The sequence below is a fragment of the Dunckerocampus dactyliophorus genome, chromosome 5, assembly GCF_027744805.1.
Source record: "Dunckerocampus dactyliophorus isolate RoL2022-P2 chromosome 5, RoL_Ddac_1.1, whole genome shotgun sequence".
In the NCBI taxonomy this organism is placed as follows: domain Eukaryota; kingdom Metazoa; phylum Chordata; class Actinopteri; order Syngnathiformes; family Syngnathidae; genus Dunckerocampus; species Dunckerocampus dactyliophorus.
In genome coordinates, this window is record NC_072823.1 from 15,732,264 (window position 1) to 15,753,171 (window position 20,908).

At 39.5% G+C, this 20,908-nt stretch overlaps 1 protein-coding gene across 1 annotated transcript; it reads right to left on the reverse strand.

Annotated features, from left to right (window-relative positions):
- Positions 1–12,650: 12,650 nt before the first annotated feature.
- Positions 12,651–20,833, reverse strand: anxa2a (annexin A2a). The gene is made up of 13 exons (XM_054777359.1): positions 20,694–20,833; positions 20,195–20,252; positions 20,025–20,118; positions 19,361–19,455; positions 18,767–18,880; positions 18,533–18,623; positions 15,693–15,772; positions 15,565–15,624; positions 15,210–15,303; positions 15,046–15,141; positions 14,908–14,966; positions 13,119–13,241; positions 12,651–13,039 (listed from the first exon to the last, which is right to left on the reverse strand). Exons 2-13 carry the CDS (start codon positions 20,240–20,242, stop codon positions 12,980–12,982), a joined length of 1,014 nt encoding a protein of 337 aa, XP_054633334.1. The 5' UTR covers positions 20,243–20,252; positions 20,694–20,833; the 3' UTR covers positions 12,651–12,979.
- Between the last annotated feature and the right edge of the window lie 75 nt (positions 20,834–20,908).

Here is a 20,908-nt window from a genome sequence, read left to right on the forward strand (position 1 = left end):
GCCCCTGTTCCACACTTTATACATCATGTGTGTTCGGCGAGGTGTTGCCTTCTTGGCTCTGTCATTGCATTTTGGAGGGGTTTATGCAGCTTTCAGGCCGACATTGCATGGCGATACTTCTGTACAATTGGAGGTGAAGCTCCACTCTTGTTCGCCTGTACTAGAGTGCAGCGATTTGCGCGGCAAATACTTCAAGCAAGAAACACTTCCTGACTTTCACTTTTAGTTCCCCTCCCACTTGCTTTAAGTTGTCAACACTGATCTCTTCTACATATGAGGTGTGTTGTGAAGCGGTGCTTGTAAAGTTGGCGCTCAGCCAAATATAACAAGCGTAAAAAGAACAGCTCTGCGATTAAGGGTGCAGACAAGTCCAACAATCTACGTGTTTTGATCTGACTAACTTCCACCAAATGTAGAATTACTACATAAGTCCTTCGATGTTGATGGTCTTCCTAGCATTCAAAACTAGCGCTCACTGAAGCGGGTGATTTTATTGTGTGTGGTAAATATGTCTTCTGTTAAACTCACACGTCATTTTCAATTCTTTATTAACACAAATTAGGCTGTTTTTGTAACGAAATAGGCTATTTTTTAACCAACAAAGACATTTTTTGTAAAAATGTATGTTCAGCAGCAACCGTCGCCACCCCCCATGTAGTCAGAATGTTACAATCTTGATCGCATGACATTTTTATATGATTACACGACGAGATTGATAGTCAAATTAGACTCTAAATCGAATTGTCGAATGGTCGACTATTCTAAGACACCCCTAATACTGACAAATATACAGCACACAAGCATATCCAGTTGTCCCTCGCGGCATCACGGCTCAAATTTCACAGCTTCACAGTTTTTCAACCATATAATAATGAATATACCATGCTGTTTCATGGTTAAATACGGCCTATTATTAGTAAAAAAATATCCATATGTTTTTTTTGCCTGCATTAAGCATTTTTAATGTAATAAAAAAAAGTAATGTTTCGTGAGGCACACAAGCATCAGAATTGACTGCTGGAACAGGCTTTTATTGCACGTTTGCATTATCTCACAACAGGCACAATCATAATAATTACACAGGCTACTGTTGTGGCTCGAATCCACTCCAAACTAAAACTCAAATCTGAACCTCGACGTCGTTTTGTGTCCTCCACACATCCGAGCACAAGCCTTATTTATGTCTTAAATGGCTTGTTTACTCTTGTCATGTTTACTACGTTGGGTAATACAAGTATAAAGGTGACTACGGTATATGGGTGTTAGTTCATGTCTAGAGGGCTCTAATATTGTTAAAAAACGTATTTAAAAGGTGGTAAACATGTTTCCTGAGGAATCCTACTTCGTGAAAAATCACTTATCATGGCCGGGTCTGGAATCAATATGTTGAAAATGTAACTATTTAACCCAAAAAAATTATTTTAATATAATACAACACTTTTAAGATTAACAACTTCTTCAAAGTCTAAAAAATGCATTATCTTTCACTATATTTATTTAAATGGTGTTATGGCAGATTGTGTATGTGTGCATATGTGTACAGTTCCTATGGATATTGCATCGTATTTATTAAATCTTGCGTTTTTTTGGCAAGGTTCTGAGCAGCCACAGCTCTGGGTCAAAAGCTGTTCTTCAGTCTGGTCGTGTGTGGTGAGCTGAGGGCTTTTGGAACGTCTGTCTGATGGCACTAGTTCAAAGAGGGTTACTTGAAAAAGCTAACTTGTGAATTTTATGTTATTAATGTACCCTAAACTAACCCTTATGTTGTTGTAAATAGTGAAAAGATTGACATTTTTGCACCTTAACCTAAACTTAAATAATATATACTGTATATATATATATATATATATATATATATATATATGTATATATATATATATATATATATATATATATATATATATATATACACATATATATATATATATATATATATATATATATATATATATATATATATATAATTTTAAATGTAAATACAACTTATTATTTATTAATGTAGGTTTTGTGCAATTACTACTGGGGTGCTCACACCTTTTCAGCCTGCGAGCTACTTTTAAAATGACCAAGTCCCAAAGATCTACCTCCTACTATAAATAAAGAAAATATATATTTACTGTCTTTATAAATATGAGTATTTATGTACATTGTATAAGTCAACATGATCTATCTCTTACTATAAAATATATAATATATATATAAAATCCAACCGATAAACTTCTAAACTACTATACTAAATACTAATGCTTAATATTTCACATTCCCAGTTTCAAAGTTTACAGGTAATCAGAGTAGTTTACATCATTCACAAATAATTCACAATTCAATTCAATATGGCAATAAAGATAATTACTCATAATTCCTCAATAGTTGTGTACATAAGTAAGTAATATATCAGCCAAAATAGCTCCAGTACGTAATGTTCATTAGACACACACTTCATGTTTACGTCCAGTTAGCGTTTGCTATCAAACATTCCCGATATACAAGAAATCAAAATGATTATGCAAAAGACAATGCAGCCGAAGTCAAGGCAACATATTAAAAAGGTTTCAGCAATGGGCAGATTTTCCAATTCATCATGAAATAATAGCTTAAGAAAGGGAAGAGTAGAAAAACATGCATTTCTGTAGTGGAGTTCATGATGCGAAAGCCCTCAAACAATTCACTTTTTTTTCTACTTAAGCGGATAACTTTTGTTGTATAGATGTAGGCATCTTACCGCTCAGGTAGATTATCCATAATCAGAAGATGAAAGTTGCATCTCTGTGTGTAGTTTGAGACATCTGCTCACGATCGCCGCGGGGGAGCAAGAACGAATCAGGTGGGGAGCTCAATGTCAGCTGACTGATGTCATGCGACATCTACAAAGTGATCGACCCGTGCTACCTTCACAATCTACCGGTAGCTCGAGATCGACATAATGGGCACCCCTGATATGATATAATATGATATATTTACTGTACAGGAACGTAGAGCGTTACGAATAAAATATGGGTTGCAATATTCCCGTTACAATCGCAGTATTTCTAAATCATTTAAAACATGCAATTCCATTAACTCAGTCATCACATACTACTCTTCTCGTTGTACCTTGGTTTCTGTTTAAGTCTCGCCTTCCTGCACTGTTGATCGGCACAGTTTTCAGTGACTATTGATGCACAATCGGACAAAATAGAATCAGTTTTTATAGAAGCAACACTGTTTAGTTGTGATGTCACTCCAGGTGTGGATATGTTTAGCAGGTAACGCCTAACAAATAGTTGTTGGTTTGTTCTTTAGTTTGTTTTGCAAGATGTTGAATGGTCAAAATACATCTTGCACACATGGGAGTAGACTACGGCAAAGTAGATACTACATTTGAAATCTGTTGTCATGACATTATTGTCTTAATAAAGTCCATAAAATAAAGGTAATAAAAAATATTTTCAAATGACAGTAACACTCATAACCTGGTTCTTGTACCATCGTCTCATGCTGAGCCTCTTGTTCTGCGTTGTTCCGCTGCTTTGCATTAAGTTTCTCAGAAGAAAATTGAAAGGGAAATATGTCTGGAACATCACCCCCCCACCACCACCACGCTCTCATGTCTTAAGGCAGAGATAGCCATTGAAAAAGTGCTGCTTCAGTCTTGTCGTATCTCTGGGCACAGCTTTGATCAGCTTCACCTCAAGACGTATCCTGGAGGGCGCACCGAGCGCCGCTATCCTCCGTGGCTAATCACACTTCCTGTCTTTGTCTTTATGTGCTTTAGACAAGCGTCAGAAAGAAACACGGCAACAGATTTGCCCCGGGAAGACAGAGGATAGAGCCTCTGGTTGTGCTGCAGTATGCTCCTTTCATCATGGATATTTTCGCTGTTTTTGACTGGTGGGTTTCAACCCGTTACCTTTCTACGAAAACAGTGCTTGTAAGACAAAAAAACATATTATGAGAGTACAGAATAAATGTCACAGTGACTGGGGTGCACATTTAGCTACTATTGGGTCAAAAGGTACATTCTCTAACCAACACGCTGTAGAACAGGGTGTCTAAACGTTGAACAAATCCGGCACACATCATCAGTTAAGGGAACATAGAATAGCAACGGCATGACTTGAAAAACAACAATAACCCAGCTCCTTTGGACTGTGCCACGGAAGCGGATGATTTTATAAATGCCTGGTAAGTCTTCTGTTAAACACACACATCATTTATAACAAAAACAAAAACATTCTTTGTAAAAATGTATGCTCAGCAGCAGCCATGTATTCAGAATGGTCCAATCTTCATCACATGACATTTTTATATGATTCTACTGCAAGACTGATAGTCGAACCAGACTCCTCCGAATGAAATGGTCAAATAGTCGACTATTCTTGGACACCCCTAGAACTGAATATTAGACAGTGTTAGGGTGACCATACTTTTGATTCCTGAAAACAAGCTTTTTCAGGGAGGTGGCAACCCTAGTTGGTTGTCTTTAATGAGTCCTACTTGGTTGCAGTTTCAGATGAGTATTTGAAATTACTTTCAAAAGACGAGGAGCGTTCCCGAGGAGGAGGTTCAATGTTTTAGACTGACGTTATGATCTTGTGTTCCGAGGTGTAACAGGCTGCAGGGGGACCATCTGGCAACATGTCTCCTACTCAGCATCAATGGGCCACCTCTGGATGAGTTCTCATATCAAAGAGCATTAGAAGTCTTTTTTTAAAAAAACTCGAAAAATCAAGTCCTCTCAGCCAGCCTGAAGACTTTGCCATTAAATTAACAGTTTTGCAATGTTTTATGTTCATGTTCTGCAGGTTGTTGAAGAAAGTTAAATAAATAAGTTCAGAAATAAATAAATAAATCATAAAAATGTGTATTTTTCTAATAAAGAAAATATTTGCTGCCATGGCGAACAGCGGCACAACATGGTGGCGGCAGTCTACCTCCCTTGCAGCCCACCATCACAACTTGAAACAATTCTAGAAGAAACCCTGGACGTTCTGATGCAAGTTGCGTTTCATGCCATCTTTAGAATATGCCGCAGCCCACTAAAAAACAAGCTGCGGGTGGCAAATACCTCCTCAGCCCACACTTTAGACGCCCCTGCAGTTGACAATTCCCAAGCAGTGAAAGGATGAACTCAATGAATCACATTTGTTTTCCTTCAGGCTCAGTTAATATTGCTGCCATCAGTATTTCTTTTCACCAGGAAGTGTGCTTTTGTCTATTTCAAGCCCACAAAAAGGCCATTTCTGCAAAAAGAATGAGAAGAAGAGACCCTAAAAAAACCCTTTAGCTGTTTTTGAGCTGTCGTCTATGTTCTATTTTTGAACTCATTTGCATATGCATGGCCACCTGAGGGAGGTCAGGCTGTGGCGGCCAACTTCTTCCCAGTGAGAAGGACATAACGGTGACAGCGACACAAACACCAATACTAGCAGCCATCTGCAATCTTCTTCTTCTCCTCCTTGGCATCACACGCACAGTCACATGGCTTGTGGTGCCATAAAGAATCATCTCAATTGATGCGTCAGTGCCTCTCTGATGGGTCTTCAGGGTTAATTAACATGAACCAAGCAGGCAGGATTGGAAATTTCCAAAGGTTAAGTGTCACATGGGAAACATGTTGTGAGGAGAAGAAGAATGTGGTATATCCTCGGCAGACCTAGTAAGAAACAGCATGCTGCCACCAACAGGAGGAGAGTGGATTTCACAGCACGTTTACGACAAGTACGATTTGTTTCAGTACAGTGTGGTACGCATTTTCTTGCTTTTCCACTATAAAGACTAGCATAATATCCAACCTGTGCTGTCTTACTTTTTAGTGCTTTTTTATTGTGCTACCAGTTATAGTAGCACAGTAATCCCTCGTTTATTGTGCTTAATTGGTTCCAGACCCAATCGTGATAAGTGAATTTCTGCGAAGTAGGATTCCTTATTTATAAATAAAATATTTTTGTTAAAAAAAACCCCTTCATGGCCTTCTGAATACGGTTTTAACGTTATTAGAGCCCTCTAGACATGAAATAACAACCCTATAGTCACCTTTACACTTTACACTACCCAACATAGTAGACCTATTAAGAATAAATAAGCCATTAATGACATAAATACGATAAATACGAAGTATTATTGTCTCATATTACAGTAACATTACTGACACCTAGTGACCAGTGTGGAAGACTACATATCATGTTTTTGAATGTCTTCTGAGATCCTTACATTTGTGTTTTAGTTCATTTAGCTATTTCTGTGCTTGAAAATGCTTAGTTTAGGCAAAAAAAGGTACTTTACCTTCAATATGCATATATTTTGACTAAGAATCAGCCACAAAACAGCATGACTTATTAACACATTTTTACAGGATGGCAGTAGCTGCATTTGGAATATCATGAGAGGTCAGCATCCGGCAGCGTCACCTACCTCTGCATGCGCTTTAAAATGCTGGTTGTGCTACTCAGCTGTTGTTGTGAAACTCTTGTGTATTTGTTGTTTACAATGAACTCATCTGTCAGCGGCATTAATGCTGGCAGAACAGTTTTTTCCTTAACACTATTACAACATTGGTTCTGTAGCTACTGTGTTGTGCGATGTACTTGTTAATAAATAACCATGTGGTCAAAAAGAGCTTCTTTTTCTTTTGCATTTTCTCATGCACGCTCAATCATTATTAATGTTGAAAAATGAAGTTATTGCCTGCTTTCATTTAACCCAGGGGTGTCCAAACTTTTTCCACAGATGGCTGCATACTGAAAATGAAAGGGTGCGGTTGTCCACTTTCATAGTTTATGTATTTTTTCAATTTTCTAAAACGGCTAAAAAAAAAAACTTTTATACATATATTTAAAGACAAAGCTTAGTTTTATTATTAGTTATTAGTATCAACAAGCTTCTTCTTTTTAGATTTCTTTGCCTTTTTGCTGAAATTTTCCCATGTTTGCTGGGTTTTTTTTATCTAATTTTTTTCTACAATGTGCCATGGGTCAACAAAAAACAAGCTGCAGACTGCAAATGGCCCCTTGGCCGCATTATGGAAACTTCTTATGTAACCCTGGTTTAGCGAAATACATAAGTAACATTTTTTCTGTGAGAAGAAGCAGAAATTCCAGAAATGTGGCTTCCAACAAGATCTAAATTAGCATTTTTAAAGTGTGTCAGAGTGAGATTTCCCTCAGATAATTTAATAAAGTTGGGATCTCTTCCACTTCCCAAAAAATAGATTTTCCATATTGTGTGGCGTTTTCTGCTCACTGCAGACTGTTTACTCTCTCATTGTATGAACTAAAAATCTATTCATTTTGTCTTTAAGTTATCCTAGCAGGTTTAAAGAAAAAAAATGTTTTCTTTATTTTTCTCAACCTCCCCTGTTGTCTTTTGGTGCCTCACGCTCAGAAAATTACCGATCTGGAATTTGTTCCAGTGCTTTTGTATCAATTCCTTGTCATGCTGTCAAGACAACAGAGAATCACACATCAGCATTCCACATCATCCATCACGGAGTTCATCACTTGTTGAAATGGTGTCTTTTCTCTGTGTTTCCCAGGAGGAGAGCCAACTGGAAAATGACTTGATGATCCAAGGACATTTGGGATGGCTCTGCATGCAGGTGAACCGGCGTGATAATTAACACTCTCCTCCTTGTGGCTCGCCGCTGACATTTGGTTCATGCTTGAGTGTCTGCCCGGCTGATTTCAATCTCTTGCATGAAGGCGAGGCCCTGAACGTATGTGTGTGCATGTGTGTGTGTGTGTGTGTGGGGGGGGGGCTAGTGGCCAGTGTGACAAGAACACCAGCGACAAGGTTTGCCTTCAGTGGGTGGGATTAAGCAACATGACAACATGGATTAGAAGACCCACTCGGTCCATCCAGAAGCTCTTGCAGGTTAGAGGTTGAGGGCTTGCTGATGAACACAAATGAGCCTCGTGGGCTTGTTTGTGCTCTCCCATGGCCGCATTATGTAAAGACTCGTATACACCCCCCTTTTCTGAACACATATTTTGACATTTCCCTAAATTCATCACAACACTTTCTGTACATTCCGTCTCCTGTGACTCCTCAGTGAAGATTTACGACATGCTGCCAGCATAAAAAAAACTCCTCGGAATGGTCACCTCATCCATTTGTGCCTTAGCTGATATTATTACATTATGTATGCAGCCATGAGTATGGATAATGGATGAATGGAAAGCAAAGCAGTTTAATTACCTAACATCATTCTGTCTCACCTAGCAGCACAGCACACATCCTATTAGCTGGGGTGTAAATAAATATGAATATGCCATGCTGTTAAAGAGAGTGTCCTCCCACCCCCACTTTTAGTTCTTAGCATAAGCGCTACAACACAAAGTGATCCAGTGCACAAACAGCGTAGGAGCCACATTACAAGCACTTCATAGGGAATTAGCATCAGTGCATCTGGCTGAGGGCCACCAAGCCACATACAAATATAATCCATACAGTATATTTCATCTGCCTCACGGCCGTGGGTTCTGGGTTCGAATCCGAGTTCAGACTTCTCTTCGTGTGGAGTTTGCATGTTCTGCAGTCTATCCTACACGTTGAGCACACGCTGTGCGCAGAATCCCCACGATCCAGCGGGGTCCCCATTTTGCGCAAGGGGGCGCATTCTCAGCAAATGCGCATCGCTGCTGTGACACACACCTGGAGCATCAAGTCAACCAGATGTGCCGTCAACAAGGAGAGAATAAAATTGCAGAATTCAATCACTTTCCTGTCAGTCCCTGTGGGTATAATGGTACACGCTGCTCCCTTTCAAGACAGAGAGGCTGCAGGTTTGATCCCAGCCCTGGACAGGTTTTTTTAAACAAGAGGAGGCTCTTACATTTTTGTCCCAGTTCACCCCTGATTGCCACCAAGCTTGACTGGAGGCAAGACATATTTATCTTGGTAGTCACTTGTGTTGCCAGCTATTTAAATAATAACGACTGTGTGTTGATTCATTTTCAGTGGACTGTAAATCTATACTGTTGTACAAGCTGTACACTGACCCCTCTAAAGTATATTCAAGTTTCACTTCTCTAGCCCTGTCCTTTGAGAAGATATATTGTAATAGAACTTGTTTTTGAAATGTGCATTTTTTTGGGAGTGTCTGTAGCTTTGTAGCTTCCTCAAAGGCATAAAGTATGTTGCATCCACTCAGAACTTTTTAGTCCATCTTTCTTGTATATATCTCTAGATGGGCTGACAGGGTGCAGTCCGAACTGCCAAGAGATGGGCCTCATTCTGCTTTTTTGTGTTATTTCAAGCATCAGATGGCACGACCAGTTCACAGCACTCGTCTGTCTGCTGCTGCTTTTTGAGCCTCATAAAAGGAAGCGGGCCTCGTCGGTGCCAGAGGCGCAGCATCCGCTTTCTGTGGTCTTCTTGAGCTGCATCCTTTAGTAGGGAGATGTCCTTCAGTGTGGTGCTGCTGCTGCTGACTCTTCCCCTCAGGCCTCGAAGCTTCTTATTTACCATACGCAGCATCTCGCCGCGCCCTAATGAGGTGGCATGGATGCTCAGCGCTGAGACAAAAGGCCACGCGTCAACATGCTGCGCTTGTGCCGAATTAAATAATGATAATTAAGAAAATATTAATCAATCTGTGCGCTGTAGCTGGTGTTGTGGGAGGCGGGGCTTGCAGCTTTGCCTGTAGGACTTCTCATTTAGACTGCGACCTACACAGAGCTGCAGGCTAGCGCACACACACACAAACAGATGCACACAATTAAAAGAAGACCTTTGTGGTCTCCTGCTATATAATTAAACACCCTTTGGCACAATCCTGAGTCGGGGTTCTGTCTGTGTCAGCCTTTAAGAAAAGTGTCCCTCCCTCTAAGTTGTGTTGGATGAATTAATCAGCAGCACAAACTAGAACCTTCCCAGTGTTGCACGCACCTTGTGCTATGTCTGGCGGGCCGGCAGCAGCTCTTCCAGCTGTACTGTGAAACTTTAATGCCTGCTGGATGCCTCCAGCGCCGCCTGGCTTCTGTCTCCGAGGTGACAGAGGGGAGGTTTCCACATGTTCGCTCTAACTGGGACAAGAAGTTGGGAGGACGCAACCGGCTGTCTAACCAGAGAAAAAGGCGGGCTGGATGATGTAAAAAGCAGTGCCAGTGCCCCACCAGATGGTGCTCTTTTTACTGGATGGATGGATTTTATTTCATACAGAACACTTTCATTGTTCAATCGAATTTAATTTCATATCAGTGGAGCCTCGTTAGTTCCAGGACCTCCTATTTGTTTGATAGAAAGATGGATTGATAGAATCTAATACATGTACTTTATTAATCCTGTCAGAGAAATTACGGCATGTTCTATGGAAAACAAGTTTTGCACCACTAAATAAAGGCAAAAGAAATAATCTGTTCTCGGGTCAAACTGTCCCATTATAAAACCTATATTGACTAATATTCTGAACAGGCATACAAGCGTAAAAATAAGTTAACCACTGTAACTAGAGATGCTCGATATTGGCTTTCCCATCAATATCCAATATATCAATATTTTTCCAGCACTTTATAACCGATACAGATATCAACAAATACTGATATAGTCAGCTCTCCCTTCGGGTCACATCTGATTTTACAAATTTACAAAGAAGAATCTAATTCAATCGAATTTTGGACATGGAAAACTGTGAATTGTACAATGTGATGTGCTACAGTTTGATTCATATGCATGTTCAGGATGAATTAAACCATTAATTCAATAATGCAGGCATGATACAGTTTTGAAAGCTGCATATTTCCATGTGGCACAAACGTCCATATAAGAACAATGTGCACATTAATAAATGCTGAACTAATACAGTCAGTGAAATGATAAACTGGGCTCATTCGGCACGTGTCCCGTTGTTTATTATATTGCTGAACGTACGCTAGCTCTGCGTATGAGTCTGAGTGATTCTTCATGAGATGTGATATTAAATTAGAAGTATTAAAGGAAGATGCCTTACTCCCCCCATCATAGCGCTTTACAATCCGAAAGTGAAACTTGCAAGTAATTCCAGACCAAGGACACACTGAGCTAGCAAGCTTGCTGCTGTGTGAAGCATGACGTAATCACTCAAGCATCAATATGGTTATCGGCAGAAAAACAGATATGGACAGCGATATGGGCCGATATCTCTTTTTTAGAATATCGGTTGGACGATATTATCAAACGTCCCTAACTGTAACATTATTAATACCCGCCATGTATTTATTATTTCCAACTTCAATTAACAGCCATCCAGGTGTAAAAATTACTGAAGCACTTTTCATAGTAAAAAAGAAAAGCTAAGTGGGTTACCTTAACTGATGCAAATGGCGACACTAAATGTTTACGTTATGTAATTTTCATTTTCTTCACACTGTGTTTAAAAAAAAAAAAAGTTAAGCCAAAGAAAACGTAAAACAGACTTTTACAAGAAAAATGAAGTTGATATCTTGCATGATTTCGTGCACAATGAAAGCTGCAACATTTTATCTTACACATTTGGTAAAATGGAGGACTTGACTTCCTGTTCCTGCGTTCCTCCATCCAGCGGTGAAGCGCCCTTAACTCCTAGTTTGCCTTTAGTGGCCATGATTGGCATATCCACGAATTCTTGCCTAGCAACAAGTGGAACCTGACTAGAAAAAACAAATCTGCAGAGATCACAGGCAAAAGTGCACAGGTAAAATATGTATCAGTTGCAAAAATTTTTTTATAATGAATCTCATATGAAATTTATGAAAATGTTCCCGTACATGTGTGATTATGATGCTTGACTTTCAGGCTTTTTTTGGCGGTGCTCATCCCTAAACTGTAGGTCTTGTTGTCATAGGGCCACCTTCCCAGCATGCTCGCTGTTTGACATTCATGGGGTTAAAGCTCCACTGAATGATGAAGTGCCAGCGTTTGGGACAGTAAATTGCATGGTTTCAATCGAGGAGCGGCTTCCCCTTGGGTCTGCATGCCGCTGATCCCCAAGGGCCAGCCTTGAGCATAACAGCGTGTTGTACATCCATATAAAAAAGGGAGAAAATATGGTGGTACTTTCCTCTTTATGATGGAGTGATTAATCTGTCAAGCATATTGGTGCGTAAATCCTCCTTGCCTGTTTGCAAAATACTGTTTTAGCTGACTTTATGCTATATTTAATTTTTCCATTGCCTATAAACATAAAGCATCACAAAGGGCTAATGCTCTCATCAGTATTATTACAAAATAACCATAAATTCACCGTCTTGTTAAAATTTTAAGCCCATTCTTTTGTCAATGTTGGATAAAAACATGACTTTATTGCTTAAAATAAAATATAGCGACTGTGTTTTATCTTCAGGACTTATTTTCATTAGCTTCCTCTTCCTCATGTTGCCTTTTGGGGTTATTTTTTTTCCCCTTATACTTCAGTAGAAAACACTCTGCTGCTTATTTCTTCCTGAGAGACCGCAAACTAAACAGCAGAAACATGCTGCATATACGCTTGTTTAGTGCTATGCAAATCATCCCTGCTGCCTGAGGTAAAATTAACATTTTTAATTAAAATATTAGCGCCAAACAAACACAGAAAAACACACTAATGATTAAATCATCTTCAATAGATACTGATCGTGGAAAAGGAAGAAGGTTTGGGCATCCACTCATGTCTAAAATAAACCTAATGATTTAACACTTTTATGTGTAAGAAGATGCAAAATATTGTAAAAGGAAAAACAAATTGTTTAATGCGTTCACTCTTTATTAAATACTAATTTAGTTGCCATTCATTAAAGTTGTCATATACGTTCTGTGCTCTGATAACCTAAAAATATTTTTTTAAACGCATTTCCTAAACAATTCCCAACTAAAACTCATCCGGCCTCTTTTCAACGCTACTATATTGCCCTCTGTTGGGTGCAAGTGGTAACTACAGGTTAGAAGAGCGTGTGCCACTTTATTGCTCATTTGCTGCAATACAACATCCACATCCTTCATATAGTTGTTTGAACATTCTACGTCCAGTTATCTCCACCAGTGGAAAGTGATGCTGACCCTCAGTAATTTACTCATCTGGTCCACAGAGGCCCAGCAGAACCTTCTGGTAGTCTCCTTTGGTGTGTTCCTGTAGAGGCAGCGTACATGATCACATAATGTTGCTTTTATAACATGAAAGAAGGCATACATCGATATTGATTCCTCACCATGATGGTCTTTTGAAGAGACTGGCCATGGTGGGCCTTGTATTCCGTGCAGATCTTCTTCAGGTCCACTTCACAGCGCGACACGATGATCCTGGTCACCACCTTCTCCTTGGCTCCTTTACTCTGAGCACAGCAGCAGCAGCAACATGTCAGCACGTCACACACGTTTTACTACAGCAGCTGAAGCAACGCTGCTGTCACACAACTAAGCCTTCTCGCTCACATCACACACCAGATGGACAAGTATTGGGAGACACCTCTTCAATAGCCAATCAATGAGGCATTGGGCTATGCTACTTACAATCTATTTTTTTTATTTCAAAGACTCTGACGTGCTTGGATGGGTTTGCTGTGGAAGAAATTGAAACCCTGACCTCAACCCTATCAAACACCATTGGAATGAACTACAACAGAGATGCTCCTTTGGGATAAATGGACCAAAAAAAATTCCCCCAGACACTACAAAATCTTGTAGAAGCATGTCAGCTATATTCCACTTTTCACTTCATGCACTTGTAAGGGCAAGGTGTAATTATAATATTTATTACATTTAAATAAAAACAAAAATGTATTTTTTTCCCAAAATAAAATAAATAAAAACATACAGTAATATAACATAATGAAACATAAACTTACATGAATAAATAAAATGAAAAAATGAATACAGTGATCCCTCACCACATCGCAACTCGAATTTTGCGGCTTCATTCTATCATGGTTTTTCGAAAATATATCAATTAATAAATCATACTGTTTTGTGGTTGAATATGAAACATATTGCATATTTAAGCATATTTTTTCCCTAAATTAAGCATTTTCCAGCATTGCAATGACAAAATAAACTAAAATACAAAAATAAGGCATTATGAAGACACATTGAAATTGTGAATGTAGTATTCTACACTAGTTACTAGGTGTCAGTGATGTTACTTTAATGTTCGGTGAAACATACAAAACAGACCTTTATTGCATGTTGGAATTATCTCACAACAGACACAATAATTATAATAAGAAGAAGAAGAATAATGATAATAATAATCATCATCATCATCATCATCATCATAGTAATAACACGGGCTATTGTTGCCGTCACTTCCTGTCCTTCACACGTCCGGAACACATTCATTGCAACACAAACAAGCACAAGTTTTATGTATGCCTTAAATGGCTATGATATGAGTGTAAAGGCATGTTATTTCATGTCTAGAGGGCTGTAATAATATTAAAAACCGTATTTAGAAGATCACAAACAGGTTTTCTATGCTCTAACTACAAAAACATTCAATTTATAAAAAAGGAATCCTACATGGAAATTCACTTATCGCGGTCGGCTCTGGAATGAATTAACCGCGGTAAACAAGGGATTGCTGTATATGGCGGACATATGGCTGACATGTACTGTACAATTATTTCATGTGTTTATGTCTAATAGGATTTTAATTTGATTTTAAAAAATCTTTTAAAAAACTTTTTCCACCGATGGCCGCATACAGAAAAATGAAAGAAATTATTTTTTGTACATTTTGTACTATAAATATACTAAAACCAATCCAGTGTAGATTCATATATTCTAAACCATTAGAAGAAAAAAATGATTTTGTGTTATACTGTAGGTCACAAAGAAAATAGTTATTAGAGTCATATCTGTTAATGTCTTGTCCTCATTAGGGGCACGGGTGAGCTGGTCTTATTAACAAGGAATTCTTTTCATGCCGAGGGCCACTAAAAAAGGAGCAGCCCCCTGGCCCACCCTTGGGGCACCCCTGGTGTACAGTATACTGGATGTTACCTTCATGGCATCATGCAGTCTGTTGGCAAAGTACAGCTGTTTGTTTTCAAAGCTTTGCACTAGAAAAAGCACATATACTGAAATAAATAACCATACAAGTAACAATGCAGAGGTCATTGAGATGCAAATATGAAGCACCTAGAACCAGGAAGGACTTCTGCAAGTCTCCTTTAACTTCCTTCATGATGCTCTCCTGCATGTCGTAGGGGCTGTAGCTCTTGTAGCGCTGAAACACTAACAAAGCAACAAGCGCTTCACAAGACTGCAATGACGAAACAAACTAACAATGACGTGTGTAGAACCTCTTTGCAGGTGTGGGACGCTCCTCTCCGTCATGATGGAGATCCAGGTGGCCACGTCGGTTCCTTTCACCTTCACGCCGGCGTCGTAGAGTCTCTGAGTTGTATCATTTAAATGTCAGTAAATTATTGCTGATCCGGCTGATAACTGACATCACCTCCCTTTGCAAAGTCATTCAGGAACTGGCATTTACTTTCATTATGATCCTTTGAAGTCACTCTGATGTTAAATACCAAGCGAGGCTTTTTTATTAGCAGTGTTTAAAAGGAGCCGAGCTGTTTTATTATAACAATAATAAATAAATAAATGTGACGATGTTGTAAATGACAATTGTTAGAAAGTGTGGGCAGAACTTACTTTGGCGTCTTGATCAATCTTTTCATAGTCTACTACTGAGGACGGTTCCTCTCGCTTGGTCTGCACACAGTAAAGATTTTTAAGGACTCAGTTTGACAAATTTACGACACCTTAGTGACAGAGCGCACCTGCACCAGTGCCAGCAGCAACTTTGCAAAGTTTCCAGAAGTGTCCCCTGCTACGTCTTTCTCCAGGTCCTTCTTGAACACTGTGGGAAGTCAAGTCAGTCATTATGAACAATAATAGCCCCTTACCTCAACCAAAATCAAAACCCTCATATCAAAACCCTAACTCAAACCTAACTAAAACCTTAACCAATTACAACGTTCTTTATCCGCCCTCAGCAGCTTTTGCTTGGCGATTCTCTAGTAGCTCTTCAGCAGTCTGTGCTGTGGTAGTGATAATGGTAGTTTAGTAGTGATAGCGGTGGTCCTCGGTTGACAGAGTTCTGAGTTTCATTGTTTCATGGTTACATACGCACAAAATTCTGGTGCGTAAACACAAGACTTGCTTGAGAACTCGTTACAGCGAAAGAATACACGATGTGCAGCCACACTACTCTCAACACTGGACTGTGGCGACCATCGTTAAGCATACAGAAAGATCACATTGTAGCGTTTACCTAGACGTTGTAAGGATGACGAGGAGGTGGTCGATCTACAATCTCTTTATTGCAAAAAGAAAACAGGCTACTGGCTGCTGAACCACGTCAAAACAACATCAGCCAACAACTGTCCTCTCTGCATGGAGCCATCGTCCTCAGCGTGCACCCACCCACACACAGTCAGGACACACGTTATGTTCACAAACATTCAGAAATCAGAAAACCCTTCATACAGTATAACTGCCAGCTTGCGACAGTATCCATGAGCATGCTAAAGGATCTGTATGGACTTGAACATGTTTTATTCACGGCCAACGAGTCCCAAACAAACTCAGTGTGGTTTGCAAATACAAAACATCATTCATAAACTAATGCATGTTGTTTTGCAAATAAGAAACGGACCAATCAAACAAATATATCCTGCTTGAACCAATACAGCATGTTTTACACATACAAAGGAACATGTTTCTTCAATTATAAAAAAATATCCTTCAAGTACACATTACGTCTTTCAAGTACAAAAAGCAATTCTATGCCTACAAAACCACCATCACATGACTTAGGCACAGATTTTCCCTTGTGGGTCCACACACAAGTGCTTTCAGATTCTCACTGGGGTAAAGTTAGAAATATATTCACAGATTCAAACTCTCAAGCGACTGTTTGTTAGACAGCAAAACGATACCTCTTTCCAACAGTGCTAACACAGACAACGAGATACAACCGATTTTTTAAAAACCAAAACGAGCAGTCCTCTGCAGTATGACCTACAAGGATCTCTATGAGCAGCCAGCAGCCAGACCAGACTGCAGGGATCGTCTACAAATGTCTATACTGAAAAGAAACAATAAACAATCATTCAATAATGTCACTTCTGTGAAGTGTAGCGCCACCAGACTCACCTAACTCAATTGCATCATCCTGGTTATACTAAAGCAATTACTTTGGGAAAAGGTACTTTCACATAATTTGGGGGGAATTTTTATTGGTAATATCATTTAATAATTTAAAAAGTAATTAACAAAGCAACTCAATGTAGACGGTCCCTGCAGTCTGGTCTGCTGGCTGTTTATAGAGATCAATGGAGGTCATACTGCAAGGGACTGCTTGTTTTGAAGAAAAACATCGGTTGTATCTCGTTGTCAGTGTTAGCACTGTTGGAAAGAGGTATCGTTTGCTGTCTAACAAACATTCGCTTGGGAGTTTGAATCTGTGAATATATTTCTAACTTTACCGCAGTGTGAATCTGAAAGCATTTGTGTGTGAACCTACAAGGAGGAAAATAGTGCCAAAAGGCATGTGACAGTTTTTTTTTCTAGTGTAGAAGTGTTTCTTTGTACTTGAAGGATGTTTTTGTGCTTGAAGGATCTTTTCTTTGTGTAATTGAAGAAATATGTTCCTTAGTATGTTTAAAAATGCTGCATTTGTTTCTGAAGCAGGATGTATGTGTTTGACAGGTACATTTCTTAAAACAAGACACATTAGTTTGTGAATGATGTTTTGTATTTGCAAACCACACTCGCTGTGTTTGTGAATTGTTGGGCGTGCGTAAAACACGTTTAGTGTGCTTGTGAGGTTTTGGCATGATATTAACTCCATAGATTTGCTCATATAAATGCAGCAAGGACAACACAGCAGTGTAGTGGTCTTGTTATTGAGATAGAAAAGTGGCTAGCGCTTTGGCTTTGATTTGATTTGTATTACTTTTTATTTCTAATTATTACTGTGGGCCGCATGGTGGCTAGTGGTTAGCATGTTGGCCACACAATCAGGAGATCTGGAAGATCTGGGTTCATATCTCCGTTTGGCATCTGTGTGTGGAGTTTGCATGGTCTACCTGTGCATGCGTGAGTTTTCTCTGGGTACTTGTTTTTTTTCTCCAAAACATGCAGGTTAGGTTAATCGCAGACACTAAATTGTCCATGTGTGTGTGAATGGTTGTTTGTCTATATGTGTATCTTTCTGTATGTGCCCTGCGACTGGCTGGCGAGCAGTGCAGGGTGTACCCCGCCTCTCTCAGTATAGAAAATGATTGAATGACTTTATTACTGTTTCATGTAATTCTTGTATTTCGTGTTTTAGTTCTGTATTTTATGTCCTGCATAGTGTGAGTGACTTACGAGTTAATTTAGTTAAAATTTATGTACAATATCCAACTTACACCAAAACTCAACTTCCATCACAGTCTAGGAATGGAAGCCCTGAGGGCTAGCTGTATCAGATGTCATACAAATGTGATTACAGCCGCTTTTATTTGTTATGTGCACGATTAATTGGTCCATGTGTATTTGAGCAGCAAGCACTTTAAGGAAGTAGGGTACATGATAGTTGACCTGGTGAAGACAGCCATGTGTTTAGACTCACACTCCTGGTACACCTGCTTGATCTCCTGCAACTCAGAGTTGCTGCGTGAGCACAGAATCTCAATCAGTGTTTCTTCATCGGTACCCAGTCCCTGAAAGAGACATCCACATTGTCTTTAAAAGGCAGACAGACGATCCAAATTGGAACTGATGCAGTCTATCATTTGTCCACGAGAGGGCAGTGTCGCCTTTCAAAAGAGTCCCTTGAAGCGTAGCAGTATGTCCTGTTGTGTACCTTGATAGACCCCCTGATCTCTGAGGCGTCATACTGGCATGTGCTCTTCATCAGGCCAAGGATGACAGATTCCAGGGAGCCAGACAGCGCCCCCTTCAGGGCTGAGATCATGTCCTAAAAGACATGGTTGAAGTGAATGCTCTTATCACTTCTTCAAAGTCAGGGGTGTCCAACGTTTTCCACTAAGGGCTGCATATTGAAGAATCAAAGGATGTGGGGGCCACTTTGACTATATATATATATATATATATATATATATATATATATATATATATATATATGTGTGTGTGTATATGTGTATATATATATATATATATATATATATATAGTCATATATATATATATATGTGTATATGTGTGTATATATATATATATATATATATATATATATATATATATATATATATGTGTGTGTGTGGGAGACAAATATAGCGCAGATAGATTTTTTTGAGGAGGCATTTTTGTGATGCAAATGTACACTGATGCACTACACTGCTGATGGGGATGTCATACAACTTCAAGTAAAAAAAATCCGAACAATGTCTTTAAGTTATAAATGTAAACTCCTAAAAAGGAAGATTCACAGGGTTGTACCTTTTTTGCTCTCCTTTCATATTCAAACGCGATGTCCCTCCTCTGAGAGTAGGTCCGCTTTGTTAGGACATCAATGATGGTCTGCTCGTCCACACCTAAGTTAAAAACTCTTTATTAGGTACACCTAAGAAGAAAATGCTCGGTGAGAAGTCTTACTGAATCAGCATTATGGTGTTTGTATTTACCATATTAAGATATGAACAATTAGTTATAATAGTTATTCTCTGGAAAAGCTTTGTATGTGTTCTGTCATTAAAAGCGGGTCTTTAAACATCACATTACGAGGGAAAGGAAATCCTTGTAGTCTGTGTTCTCATAATAATTTAGTAGGAATCTGTAAATCTTGTGTTTCAGTCACATCGCTGTGACAGACACCACCCGAAAATGAGCTGCATCCCTCTCTTTTTACATAAATGCAGCACCATCAAAACTTGTAGAGGAACAAATGAGTAGTGTGATCCTACCAAAATGGAGGGCTGTTTGCTGTTACCGGGAGCTTCCAGTCAGTGTTTTTGTACAGCTCACTGGCAGCACGAGAGACGGGCTTGGACCACTTCCCAAAACCTTTTTCTCCCTCAAAGGCAGGATGCTGACTCACAAATACCAACCTTCACCGTATACAGAGAGGCTTCAGCTAGATTCATTTAATAGAAAAGTGTCTTGCCTTTTGTTTTGATAGCGGTCTCTATCCTTGCAGCATCCTTGCCAGGGTCAAAGTCCACAGCGGGTAGAACCGTGGGGTATTTGGGCTCATGGGACTGCAGGGTGAAACAACACATAACTGTTGCTAACAGCAAGTTAAGAATGCAGGAGTGTAAATGTGTTTGACTTTACCCCAACAGTGAGGGACAGTTGTCCCAGAAACTCTGAGATCATCGCCATTTGGACTGTCCTGCAAAAGATGACACATCATGTGACCGCATATCAGTGGCCCACCTATTTTGCACTACTCAAACTGTAATCACATTCTTCTACAAGGCACAAAAAGGCACATTGAAAAGCTCCTGTGTGTTTTCATTGCTGTTCAGTCAGGACTTAGAATCATTTAGTGACAGTGTACCAACTCTTTGTAATCATTGACACTCATTCATGAGGTGACACACCCTGGAAGACTGCTGCAGTTTGCTATGAAAACACACATCACTCTACACATGCAGAGGCAATGTGTCGGACAGGATATAGACTTGGTACTAAACAACATTGGAGCAGCAACTCACTCAACAGCACAAACAAGTCATGAATCAGCATTTTTTTCATGACTGTCCTAAAATGCTTGTGTTATATAACAAATCTAGAACGATATTCCCACTGCGGAGTGCATAGTCAAACTTACCTAACTTGTAGTAGTTGCCACAACACAGCTTAGCCCTGTTGTTTCCGAGGAAAGGGTGTGGAGATTTAAAGCAACTGCGGCTCTGACAGAGGACTTCCCTTTTCACCTCCTCCTCCTCTTTCCACCCAGACCTGACTCCACCCAGCTGAGCAGCCCCTGCAAGGTTGCTCTAAGGAATGCATTGTTATTAGTAGATCAGTAGATCCCCGCTTTTC